The sequence below is a fragment of the Argopecten irradians genome, chromosome 1, assembly GCF_041381155.1.
Source record: "Argopecten irradians isolate NY chromosome 1, Ai_NY, whole genome shotgun sequence".
In the NCBI taxonomy this organism is placed as follows: Eukaryota; Metazoa; Mollusca; class Bivalvia; order Pectinida; family Pectinidae; genus Argopecten; species Argopecten irradians.
Genome location: NC_091134.1, coordinates 18,580,251 through 18,595,002, shown reverse-complemented (window position 1 = coordinate 18,595,002; position 14,752 = coordinate 18,580,251). Strand labels below are relative to the sequence as shown.

Genomic DNA, 14,752 nt, shown 5'->3' with positions numbered 1-14,752 from the left:
ATTCATATTTCCCCTCCCTTCATTACAGACCATATGTTCTGTCCATCGTATATTTCAACTCAAGTGGAAAGCACTCTCCTCTCTGATGAGGCATACATGCACTACTGTCTATCAATCATTTCAGGTTCTCGTTAAATTGCCATGTTTATGTTTATCTGTCTATACCAATATTCCAACTTTTAGGATCATACGATTACAAGAAAACCTCGATTTCATCAGATGATACACATCAACTCAACATCATTAAAATATTGCCGGATATCATCATTAACTTGAATATATAGACAGAATCCAAGCGAAATTAAATTGCTTTAGAACTGGGTGTATCACATCTTGGTTTCATTTGTTTTACGTTTCGCCACAAACGTATGTTCTCAAAGATTAATTGGTCGCCTTTATTCGTGTAAAAGTGTTTTATTTACTTATAATATAATAACAAAACAGTTACATACTTGAAAATAACAACAAAGAACATAATTGTTATACCCGGTATACCCAGTTAATTTGTCACTTGTGCAACACAATCTGACAATTATTATAATTCGATGTATCCTCGAATATATATGTTTAGGTCTGGAAAATGGAGTTCAAGAATCCAAATGAAGAGCAGAGAAAACAATGTATTAAAGCACAAACAAGGCTTACAAAGATATGTCTACGTATGTTATAATGGTGACAGACCCATTCATATTAGACTATGTCTTTGTAAAGAAGAAGCCTTAGAAAACCGGCAGCCATGATGCTGCTCGTCGCGCGGTTGTTGTGATGTTCAGTCGCTCATCAGACATTGTACAATGGCTCTTTCATGCCTCAGGACTTCATTAACAATTCATCTCACGTTTACATTGTCTTACACGTTAGAAAAAGCATAATAATAAAAATCGTTAAACTAGTAGAGATTTCTTTATAAGCTGGAAAATTGCGGCTCTACTATAAAGCGTAACAACCGCCATTGAAGATAGACCTATGGATGCTTTCTCGGTTTCAGCAGCTCTGTTTATGGAATTGCGCGTCATTTTCTTTCAGAATCTGTCCAATTGTTTGCAGAAGAGGCAAACGAAATCAATACATTATGCATTGGTGTTGGGTGATATGCGGACCGCCCCTTAGCAGACGTGATAGCGTGAGAAATGGAAACTATTCATTTTAACGAGAAAATACAAAGACATTATATAATTTTTCTGTCAGTGTTCTGATGCCATCTGGCATTATATGATATGATAGGGCATTAAAACCACCATCCCTCAGTAAGGGATTAAAATAGCTTTTATGAGTTAAAAAAAAACTTGAAGTTTTCCAAATCCAGATCATAAATACATGTAAAATATATAAATGGTTTCTTCTTACAATAAATGATTTGTGTTGATGTTACAATAATTTTGTCTGTAATAATGCAGTTGTTGTTAAATGCAAATATTATGTATGGGGTCCTTGTCAATAAGAAATATATATCTAGATTCGAATATATTTGAGTTTTTTACTCACAATGCTACACATTTCACACACACTAATTAAGTATATCTACATGAAATAATGCTATTTATAATAATTTCATTAAGTGATAAAATCAAACCACATAAATTGCATAAACAACAAGAGCTGTTGGAGAACAGCAAAGCTCGCCTATTCAGAAGAAGTTGATGTTCAAGTATTTACTATTTTAAAATTGGTTGTATTATCACGTTCAGCATCCATAAACATTTATGATGACTTAAGCTTAAACAATTGACGAAAGAGAAACTTGCTCAAAAACTTTAACGTGAAATGGGACGCCAACGCTGACGCCGACGCCGACGCCGGGGTGACAACATTAGCTCCCCCTATTCTTCGAATAAGCGAGCTAAAAAGACCAATTAGAATTGAAAACAATCAATGAAATAACATTACAGATGGAAATCATAAAGCAAACCAAAGAACATGATTTCTTTCTTTCCAATCTGGAATCAAATTAGATAGTACTGCTATATTAGTTGCCACATATGTGAAAATTACATCGTTTCCTTAATTGTTATGACGTACTTCTCAAAATGTGAAAAGTTTGGGTGTTACAATACTGTACAATGATGTTTGGATATAACAAGGCCAGGCCGCATAATACTTTCAGAATTTGATTAGTTTCGGGAAAGTATGTGGTATAATTTCCTGTGAATTGTTGATAATGGTGTCTATTATGGATGAATAATTTCGCTAATCACGTCTATAACCAGACGATAAATAATCCTGGATCGCCTAGAAGATATTAACGGTTATTATCACAGTCGGGTTCAATTTCCCGATAATAAGTGATAATGTTTGTCATAGGCTGACATAATTTCTATAGCAGAATCAAAACGCTTTGAGTCATACAATGATTCGATAGAGTCAAAAGGAGATTGTTTCCAACATCACACGTATTGCCCATTTGAAGATACAATTGCTATCCATAGTTTGACCAATAGGAATGTCGCATTACTGTATATACAAAAAAGTAATTGGTGTATAATAAGTGTCGCCGTTATCAGATGATGTTAAATTACTAGAAAACGTGTTGTTGTTTTAGTTATCTTTGACATCGTGTTGCACATTCCATACTTGTCACTGTATTTCAAATATGAAAATCATAGTATTTCAAATATAAGAACCATAACGTTAACATGAAGATACGTCACATAATGTCGAGTTTTTATTTAATAGATTAAGTTCATAAAATCTCAAACATCTAAATCTTGCTCTTGCATATGTCGAAGTGCCTACCAAGTGATCTAAGCGCACATTGACGTTTTCAGTTCTTGTTTGTAAGCACGTGCCTCGGTATCATTTTTGCTATCAAACCCAGCCATGTTCCGTGACTGTTACAATCTTTCATTTCTTTTTCATTAGATGTTGTTTCCTTAAGGAATTGAAATAGAATTCGCCAAAAGACTCTGATCATATCAATGGATAGAAAACAACCACAATCGACACGGCCTAATATCAGGAACGTGTTAAACTGGGTCCTCACGAAACGAAATGCTATCGAGCTACCCTCCATACCATCGTTAGCAGGCCAACAGGACAAACAATCGTACAGAAACACTAATGGATTAAAATCAGATGTTGTAATATAGAGTCTGTCACCTGTCTGTTGATTTTATAGCATAATAACGATTTTTATTCAGCCCTATAGCTTTCTTTATGGTTTATGATGATAAGTGACAGCACAGCATTGATTAACGAAAGTAAAGTACAGTATATTGGTGAAAGTGGACACATTATAACTTCTATTGAGATTATTTTTATTTTTACTGCGATCTTTGTTAAAGCCTTATTACTTTTACTAAAACGACTGTCACTTCTATTTAAGTCACTTTTACTGAAAAATTGTCATTTTTTACTGCAAAAAACTTATTTTTTACTGAACGAAATTACATTTTCACTTGAGGAACTGTCACTTTTTCTAAATAATCATTATCTTTATTGAAAGAATCGTCACATTTATCGGCAGCCCTTTTGTCTTCAAAAGCGATAACGTCTCATATATGATAAACAATCAACCCAAAGTTAATTGCCAGTTTATGATTATGAAAATCTATATTTAGAGTTTATTATGAATACAAATACGGAACAGTGGTGTACTGCGAATGTTTTTCATCATTTGTTGAAGGTGATTGTGTTACTGCCATCGGGTAGTCATTTATACAAGTTATCGATCTACGGATTTCTCTCTTAAATAATTAAACTCGCTCGGAAATGAAATGTTCCGGATCATCCTCGGATTATATCAGAGACTCTAGAGGGGTATCGATTATTGTCTAGTTTGTGTGAGTCTGTTTGCAGCCTCTCGCTCACGCTGACAGCGCAATATGGCCCATGTCGTGTTGTACGTGGATCCCAATCAATGCAAAAGTGTCTTGACTATAACGTTTTGTCAATGCACTTCACAGTGTGATATTTAACTCTTTTGGTGATCGTTCTGTTGCTCAATATGAATTTTTATCGGCATCGGATAACAAACCGGAAGTGGGGTTCCCACCGGAAATGTCATCAAATTGAGATTTCCTACACAGCATTCATGATAGGTGATAGATAGAACTAAGAACGTTGTTCTAAGCGGCGATTCACCCACAGAATCCTCTATAGACTATCAAATAAAATTATCATCAATGCCACCCAATGTAGCGATACCAGTTCCATGGTTCTATATACTTTACATCCGTGCGAACATTGAACAAAAGATAATCTCGTCACTGTTATGATAAGATTGGAAACGAGGTTTGATAGACACGTGACAACAACAAAGAAAGTTAAATTCGGCTTATACTTCTTACTCATTTGGTACAGATGTTTCGGTTGGCATCGACATTATCAGTTTTAAGATTTTGACAAAATCCGCAAAATACTTGGATTTTTGAGGTCGTCGTTGACATGTTTTTGATTAATTAACATTTTTATCGTTATTATTCGATTTTTTAGAACGGATCACTGTTTTGACAGATAAAATCAGCATATAGTGTTCTCTAATACACATACTCATCTCTTAAAACGTTACATTCACTACAATTAAAGTCTCAGTGAATATGTGATAATTTAAAATCTTAAATAGAAATATATATTTTCAACAAAAAATACTGGTCATAATGCAGAAAAGCCACGAACTAGAATTAGAGACGTGTAAATCCTCGTTATAAATACTTAAACCATGACGTGTCCAGAAACCACATGCGTAACAGCAGATTCTTCATGTGTGTTATGTACAACAATTTGGTAATACGTCCAGATTAGTATCATCCTATCATGATAACACTTAATCTCTGTCCTTCCTGAACATTTAATAAATATTCTGCTGACGTAACCGACACAGATTTTCGTAAATACAGACCCATTACATTTAAACCCAAAAGTGAGATATTGCGATCGCAACAACCACAACACAAAATATGTTGTGTATAAGATAGATAGTAAGTACTCAAAATTGAATGGTACTTATCACTCATGGGTGGAATCCCTCAGAGCATGTTAATATTGAGTTTCACCCTATCTACACAATGACCTTAAACTGGACACGCCAGGTAAAGTAGCATATTGCTACCATCCCTAGTACGTGACCTTAATGTTTACCACTGGGGTCAGATGGATTTATTTCATTGTTAAAGGACCTTTAACGAAATCTTTCATATTTGACGACCTTAATTTTGGTCTCTGAGGTCAGGTATATCTTATTTGCTGTACTTAAACTTGGTCTTTGAGGACACGTGGCACTCGTGTGTATTTCGCGACCTTCACCTTGGTCTACGAGTACAAGGTGATATTCAGTAAGGAAGTAAGCGTTGACCTAAGGCTGCATCGCTGTAGATAACACACTGCTATCTTTGTTTCTATTTAACCTTTCTTTGTTCATGACATCCATTATTTATTCCATTGTCATACATATTGTTTATGTCATTGTCTTGATAATTGCCAACCTTTCAATGAAATCCGTTGGGATGGAGTGACAGTTGTGTCGGTGACGCTATCAGTGTATTCATGTATCTTGAAACCAAGACATCCAGAAGATGAATTTGTTCCTAATTCTCCTAAACTCAACTGTTTAAGTATCAAAACAGAAAACACGTAACAGTCGGCAACATTTGTTTTCATAATTAAACAAATGTTTCTTTCGAGAAATAAACTTATCCTCTAACGCATTCATCAAGGCAGCTGACGGTCCTTAATCCTAATCATTCCCAACATTCTTCCAATTTCAGTGTGGCTTTTTTAAGTGTTCATACGTCTTTAGAAGTACACATTATTTATTTTATGTGAACTCTCAATATACGCCATTTTAACCGAAATGGTAAAACAACTAAATCTTCATTCTTTTTAACCGTAGAAACGAAGTGGTTTCCAAGTCAACAGTTGATGAGAGAAAAGTAAAATTTTTACAGCACCTTGTATTACAATAAATGAATTTCCTTGCATTGCCACCAAAGCGGTTTTATCGACGTTCGGGTTTCAGAGCGGCCTCTGGAAGCTATCACTTATTCCTCTGTTGCCGTGAAGTATCGCCGTAAACACTCCGCGCTCTCGAGTGTCCAAATTCAATAAGAAGATCCCGTGTCAGTTTCACGATAGATTGACTCGCCGGAAAGTCCTCCGAGACAGTGATACCGACGGGAACAAGTCCTCGACATTGGCATTAGTCAAGGGTTTAAGGTAGAAAATAAAATGACACTAGCTACACGAGATGGAAAATGAAATCATCTATATGTCCTGTACTTTATCATTTTGTCTCCATAAGATATTGCAAAATACATTTCTGTGTCGAACAGGTGTGGATTCTTCTAAGACTCATTAGTGGTGCCAGAAGCAAAGGAGTCTGAAATTCAACTAAACAATAATCACAAGATGTCAGCGGAAAGGGAGATTATAGGCAATACTTAAATATATGTAAGATACATTAAGATATTCGAGGAAACTATTAAGCATTTCTCTATTTTCAAACCAGGTTATGGCTGGCATGTATGCCTTATCAAACCATTTGATGTCAATACTGTGTAGTAGTTCTAGTGGAAACGAGCGTTCAATCAAATAAAACATGATGAAGCAATACTAAAGTATTGGAAATGTACTGAATGTGAACATAGCACACAATTAAACAGAGTACGTGAGTTAGTTATGTCACGTGACACAAACTCATTACTGTAATTGTAACCAAATAAAATTACTCTCTAGCAAAAATCATCAGTCAACGAGGGCAATTGTGTAAAAAACCTGATAATTACAGGGTTTAACCACTCTTATAACATATGGTAAAGTTAACATAGTCAGGCACAAATGGCGTTCAACGAATTCCATGAGTTTTTGCTCTTAAAACACGAAAGAAAGTCGAAGGTTAAATTATTTACGATGGAGTATGGCACAGTTCACACACAAGCACATTTATCCATTCATTCATTCATATCACTTACTCATTCATTCATGAATTCATTCATTCATTCAATTCACTTTTATTTCTTTAACTACTGCATTCGAAGTACAAAAATGTATATTTCTATGTACTTACATCCGTGTACAATATTACGATATACAACGTAGAAATTGTTTGGTTGACATTCTGATAATGTCAAAATCCTTCCGACTTCCTAACTTTAGCGTCGACACTAACAGAATGCCGGCTTTATTCAATAAGTGTATATGATTCAGAATGAAGGTTCAAACTCATAATATATGACATTGTGTATTGATTTTAGTAGATAAGACAGATAATGCAAGCATGATTTTTGTTATGGACAACAGCTGGGATTTTATCTATATCAAATATAAACCTCACGCTGATAGGGGCGATAACTCTATAGCTAACGTTAGCACCTCGAGTAGCACATGTTACACGTACATGTATATTGTGCAAGATCGATGCCTTTCTACATTAGAATCATTCCCTCAATAAAATCTGATCCGTCGGGTCATCTGGGAAATCGTGACGTATCGTAAATCGGAATATAATCTACACTTAAACTGTTTTATAGGATAATGGGACTTTGAAGAAAAGTTTATCTTTCTCTAAAGTATACGAAATCAAAACAGAGTAGGAAATAAAAGATACTCTCTAAAGTTATGTTTGCAACTTAATAAAATATCCTCACATCGATTTGACATCAAATAACAATCTTAAAAGCGATGTTCACAGCAGCCTTATTTTTGATAAAATGGACAAGACTATTTCCTATAGGAATATTTAGCATTTTGGAACACCCTTAATATGGAAACAGCCAACTACCAACAATAGCTATGAAAACTGCGATAATGATTGATATTTGAAGAGAAATTATTGGTGCCAATTTCTGGCTACGAGTGGCACCGAATCAGCAGAAATACACTATAACCCAGTTTTCGTCCCATTAATTTCCTGTAAGGATTGAGTGTCAGACGGTGTAGTATATACTTTATAACCTCAATCATAAGGTTCCGGATCATAACAGACGGTGTGAGGTGTATTTTATAATCTCGTTTATATCATTTGGGATTCTATCGGATAGGCAATTATTGTTTATCTTTCCTGGCGCTTCACTCTCATCTGCAGTATTACATTCTGTGCAAAGATCTATGAGCTGTCCACCAATAGCCTAATAACTTGGAGGTTCCGCTGGGAATTTCTGCCGGACCAGGACTTTAAAGTTTCTATGCTTATCTATCGCAGAGCCGATGATTATGATAATGATTTCACGGTAATGATAATGATTATGATGATGATGATGATGGCGGTGGTAGTGATGATGGATGATTATAATGATGATGGTTTTTCTTTCATTCTTTGAAAAGACAACCTATCTGAAGCTAAACATATTTTATAGTTCCAGTATTACATATTTTAACGTTTTAGTCTTATCCTCGAGGATAAGTTCGCCGAGGTCGTTACACGATGCCTGTGGATTATGTAAAGGCTGACTAGCCGCCAGATGAATGGACCACACGCCTTGGTGAATTATGTTGGTTGTAACACAGAACCTAGGATGTCGGCGTTTCCTGTGTGCTCTATGTAAAGTCACGTACAGTTAATGTTCACCCAGGTAACACGAGGCAACACGAACACCTGAGATTGGATTCCCATCAAACCTAATTACGTCATCAGTCGTTCTCAACATCAGTGGAGCAAAACCTTATCTGACAGTGCTTCAAACAGACTAATTGGCTGATTTCTCTATTTATGTATCAACTACAATGTACATGTTGATAATGGTACAAAATATTTACAAAATTGAAGTGCACATAAAATAATGGAAATTCCTTCATTTAGATATAATACTTATTTTTTGACATCCGTCGTAAAACATCATTCAATATAACAATCCAAAATTGAACTAAACACATCATCAGAACCAAATAAAGGTTCCAGAAGAATAAGCGTTTCTATGTTATTAGATGGAATTGTGAAGAAATCAAACATTTCGAAACATGACATTGTTGTTAGATGCTATACATTCCTTGTAAGCTATTATTTATAATATAGCATTCTTTCCTAATAATAAAACGTTTAACATTTCTGATATTGCCTTATGAAAAAAGGAAATATACAGTAAAAGTATTAGTCTGAAGCTCAACAGACCCTAAGTAATTGCTCATAATTTCTAAGTTGAACTTTAAAACTACATATTTGATGTTTAATACTACATTATCTACCCCTATAGTTTTGAAACTCTCAAATCATTAAGTCCAATTTTAGCAACAGTTTTGATATTCCTGAGTTTGGTGTGGTGTCTAGAAGATCATAAACGTTGTACATGACGTAGACTATCACTTACTATTACTTAACCCTACGTAAAATGTTATTGTTGTGTTTGTTCGTTAACAGAAGCTATATAATCTTGTTACATGTACCTACATAGACTTAGGATTAGATTTACGTAATAACAGTAGGAGTTAAGTCCCAAAAGTAAACACGGCCAATCAGTTAGTGATAACAGGTACCCGGGGTACCATAACTATATATGTATAATGTAGGATACTGTAATGAAAGCTCATTAACATTACCTAGCCACGTGGTAGGCGATTTTATTTGATTTACAGCGAACACCAATAACAAGAAAGTACCGGGCATTTCCTATGTCGCAGTCTCAGGGGAATCTTTTCGGAGAAAGGTCCCGTTAACTTCTCAGACATGCATTTTCTATTGCAACATTTTCAAAGTGAGTGCGTTTAATAAATTTATCTTATCTTTCTGATTAAAGGTCATAAATATTTTGAAGACTTTAGACGAAAATTAAGCCTTGAGGTTTTGGTCGGTTAGAAAATCCTGGGTCGATACTAATGAATTAAACAAGTTGAATCTAAAATAATCTACACAAAATACACCATAGAATACATTTTGACGAAAAGGATGTTAACAACAATAAATACTATAAATAGTAGCACGTGACCTTTATATCACAAGTAAGGTTAGGCGACAGTTCTGATGACTGACAGATCTGGAGTCTCTGTTGTTTGTTATCGCAATACACTACAAACACGTGCTGTTTGTTTACATAGTAATATATACGACAGTACTGTACACATAAGTAATGCCAAAACACTTATATATACATGTTCATATGTATACCATCATGTACAATGTACCTCGGCATAGATTGGTTTTCCATATTTTTTTTTCGGTTTTTACATCACCTGCATGATTCGTACCTCTGTTGCGGAATTCGTCAATTTCTTTAAATGCAAAGCATATGGCTCTATATGTGTATTTCTTACTCTTTTATCTTATCAAGCAAAACCGTTACGATACTGCATACAAATTATGTTTGCAGTTAATTATGAAATGACAAATCAAACGCTTGGTTTCTCGTCGGTGTACTTCTAATCATGTTTACAATATAAAACCGCCTGAGAGAATAAGTTTTCGTGGCCAGTGGGATGACACACATACAAATGTATAGTTAAAGTTATGTAGATACTTACCAGCTCGGAGAAAATAAGCATCACACACATCGCTGCTATCATCTTGGAAGTGAATATCTGTGTTTGGAGAAACACAAACCCGCGTCGACCCTCCATTAAAAAATCCACAGCGCTCTTCAGAATGAACAGTTAGAAATGTTTTCGCGTATTTCCGGTAAAAATTCACAACAAATCTTCCCTGCTTTTGAAAAGCCCACGCAACACTATACAGCTGAAATGGCGTGATAGTTTATAATTATCCAATGATAATATCAAACAATTGAGGAACACCTGTGCCCACACAATACAATCCGTTTAGTTTGTATTGTTTCTGTCAATACTGTCTTAGAGCATAAGATAAAACAGGTTGATTTCATTAATCGAAAACGTGCTTCTGTCAACAGTTTGTTGTATTTGGTGTCAAGTTTCAAATCAGACTCGGGGAAATATTTTTTCCCAATCGCAATCCAACTGTTGTCCAAAGAGGGAGGTCTGGTTTCAGAAAGTCGTGTCTAGAAGTATATTACACATGCATCAGTTTAAAGAGTAAGTTTGGTGAAGCACCTGTTTATATGACAAACTCACAGGTGTATAGAGAGGCCCCTGGCAGGAGTGTCAAGCACTCAATCCATTGTCCTATCAACTTCTCTGGATCCGTTGGTAATCTCCGGTTCTAAGCCCACTGTTTATCGTCCAACTATAGCAAGTCCACCGATAGATCGATAATGATCTAGCAAGGCTATCGCAAAATGTCCCGAGGAGACAGAGGTGTTATCTAACCGACAAGGGAGGTAATCCTAAGGTCACTGTGATGGGATAACCAGGTGTTATCGTGGATATATAAATATTTGATATATCTCCAGAAAAATATAAATTATTGGAAAGAGTGATGGCAATGGTATCCTTATCCGCCTTAGTATACAGTATGCAAATACCTCATGAGGAATCTAATATCTGTTGATGGAATTGCGAATGAAGTGCCTGTCATTGGCGTATGTTAGAAGATGCCAGTTTCATCCCTGCGTCTGTTCGCGCCACTGCTCAGCTGCTGTACCCAGGCTCGACTCTGGATCTAACCATCGGTGGTTGTAGCCTATGTAAACACAGAGCTCCGGTGATAGGTATTCTGTCGACAGGTCGATAATGAAGATATTTCAAATGAATTATTAAGAAATGGCAGCTTTATGGAGCACTTTTATAACACAATTAGCGGTATTGATATTATTGTAGTTTGGTCACCGAAGCGTAGCGGGAGATCAGAAATGTATTGTCATTTGTTGGTAGTGTTCAGTCAGGTATAGAGGTGACAGGGGGTAATGAGATCACCTGTACCCGTGACAACTAATCAGCACGGATAAAAATAACGTGTACAAGTCAATTCCAGGAATTGTACAGTGTACAAACTGTACAAGAAATTTGGTACTGCATTATCCGATTGGATTACGCCATATTATATACAAATGTATAAACCGGAGTAATTTAAAATGATATGCTGCAGGAATCGAATGAGATATGGATAAAAAGTCGGAATCTCAAAACCAAAACCACCGACTTACGTCTATATATTGAACTGTCTCTTCAACTCCAATGTTCCAAAAGCGATATTGCTTAAATGATCCATCATTAGCACGTTCTATACGCAATGTATTTTATGTGTTCTTCCTAGAACAGGAAAACGGACATGAAAGCCTGTTTTTTTTTAAACAATTGATTTATGATTTCACAAGAAACAACACAATTTTCTTTTGAGCTTCTAAACTGTACAAGTGTACATCGGAGGGTCAATGTTTGCAACAGACCAGCTATATATAGCTACATGTCCTTGCCTTATATCGAACCAAATTAACAACTGCAATGAAGCCACTGATAATTAGGGGTCTGGATAATTAAACGTCTTCTTTATTTATTCCATTAATATACACGGAAATATCTGTCTGAACATTAAACGAATTAAAGCAATGACCCTGCAGCCCCCTCGCCAAAACAGCATACACCGTCTGTACTAAATATTGTCAACTTCTTAGATTTATATGAAATTGTCGGCTTATTTTGCCTGAAGCAATTTTTCTTAAATTGCGATTTTCAATTATCTTTGGATCAAGTTTAAGATGGCCGACACGTGTTGTTAATATGCTTGTCTCATTTGTTTATCCCCAGGCAGTTATCGCCCTTACCGGACGGAAAATGTCATTTATTACAATCATGCGACACCACATCTAAGGTGAAATTGTCTGTAGATTCAAAACTTCCTTTGGGGTATGATTTGTATAATTTGTTGACTTCGACTGAGTGTTAAGTTATCTGTAAAGCTATGCTTCTCTTTTTGATGACATTTAATAGTGGCCTTACATCCCAAAGTAAACAAATATCACTTTAGTGAACTCTGTGAATCCCCTAAAACATACAGGTGTGATGTTTGCGATCCCATAACAACACATATTAATGTGGCCAATGTCGATTAAAGAAGCTTTTATTTTATCCGAAACTTGTATCGCTTTTTGCTTGATGTTGGACAGTCAATTGAAGATCACAAACAAGGCCTGTGAACCAATCGATGTCTGTTGAGTAATATTCCGATCTATCATTGGCGGAGCGATGTCACGTGATTCTAATTTCAGCTGCTGGAAAGCTATCTTCATTTTTCTTAATACAAACATCCGCTTTGCGACATTTTGTAGGAGAAGAGGCGACACGAATTCTTTAATTAAACAACGCTGACAAGAGAAATTACATCCCGAGCCCAACATCAATCTTCGCGAATAAAGCCCGAGGGATTCCGAAGGCACAAAGTGTTTTCTCTTTACGAATGCGGCCTGTCCGTATTTCGCCTTCTCCCATCTTTCATACGAACTCTCATTAGGTGTACCAGGTCGCGTGGTATTTTGTGTCTTAAATGTATATGTTTTCATTGGTTGAACGTATTGCAAACGAATTCATTTTTAAAGAGAATCAACTGACGGCGATAATATCTACATAATGTATATAAAATATAGAGATTAATATTTACATGTATGTTATCCATGTGTATTTTGGTCAATAGAAATAGTCTTAAATGATCGCCATATGATCATGTCCTATGGGGACAAATTTGCAACGAGAGAGGGGAAAGCTGCAGTCAGATATAAGTTTGTGTAGCTTATTTAGATTGGGAGCAACCCAATCCTTTTTTCTGATGACCATAAGATACATGTAAGACGAGTCGACACTTATAATTGATCCGGTCGATGTAGAGAGCTTAAAACAACAATCTAGTGAGTCTACAGGACAGTAACGTTATCACCACCAAAGTACTAAGGGAATTATTTTACTCATGTGGTAACAAACTTAATTAGTAAACTGATATAGGAAAAAAAGATGCCATTTCCTATCAGCATGTCTTAAAATGCAGACGACTAATGTACAAAGCGTCTGTATCGTAAAATGAGAAATACAATGTATGGTTTGTACTGTACAAGTTCATTTTTGTCGCATACACAAGCAGTCTATAAAAACAAACACAACCATCTCTAATGTCTTACTCCGCAGCCAGCTAACTGTTTACCTGTAACCACGTGATACATTTGAGGAGTCATGACTGTCAACACTTTAACGACTGGGACACTATATTTATCCATAATTAATTAATGTCGTGGATAATAGCATGCATTATTCATAAATCATTAATCTATTGACACAGGGATATTGATTTCTTCTCGGGTAGCAATCCTGTAAGGTACCCGTATATATGGTGTGCAACAAATGGAACCATCCGCCGATCTTCCTCATGTCTGATGTTATTTGTTTATATAAGTCTCCACTCTCTTTTAATCAAATATGATTATTTTTAAATTGAAGGTATTTATCAATTCTATTCATTTTATTGGCCTAACCACAATGTTATCTATAGAACCAAATGGTGTTTTTTTTTAATTCTAATTAATGAATGAATAAATGAATGAAGAAGAATGATTTCTTTTAAATATTTGTCTAACGAATGAATGAATGAATGAATGAATGAATGAAAAATGAATGAATGGATAAATGAATAAATAAATTAATGAATTAATGAATGAATTAATGAATGTATTAATTAATGAATGGATGAATTAATAAATGAATGATTGGCTATTAAAAATGAATGAATAAAACGAGGAACCATACGATTTGGAAATCTGCATTTCCGTTAGAATGAAATCCCAATTGTAATCACAGACATTTTAACACTCGAACACACGGATATTATTGTTTAAGAACTTTCAGGGTTCATCTTACTATTTATCCAATAAAAACACCCTTACCATCGGAAATTCACTCGAATCGATGGCTGTAATTAAAGAATCCGGATAAAGTCGGATCATCATACCAATGCTGGGGAGCAATTACACGAGGAGAAATCACGAAAGGCTTCAGA

The 14,752-nt window shown here is 35.4% G+C and overlaps 1 protein-coding gene across 3 annotated transcripts in view; it reads right to left on the bottom strand.

Annotated features, from left to right (window-relative positions):
- The window catches only part of LOC138319606 (uncharacterized), a 160,978-nt gene that overhangs the window by 65,218 nt on the left and 81,008 nt on the right, over nt 1–14,752 (bottom strand). The window contains exon 1 of one of the 3 annotated variants that reach the window (XM_069262756.1): nt 10,384–11,078. The exons of the other annotated variants lie outside the window; for them this stretch is intronic. Within the exon in view, the coding sequence (XP_069118857.1) occupies nt 10,384–10,479 (96 nt within the window). The 5' untranslated portion in view covers nt 10,480–11,078. Of the gene's footprint in view, nt 1–10,383; nt 11,079–14,752 lie in introns of those variants that run through there. 3 annotated transcript variants of the gene reach the window in all.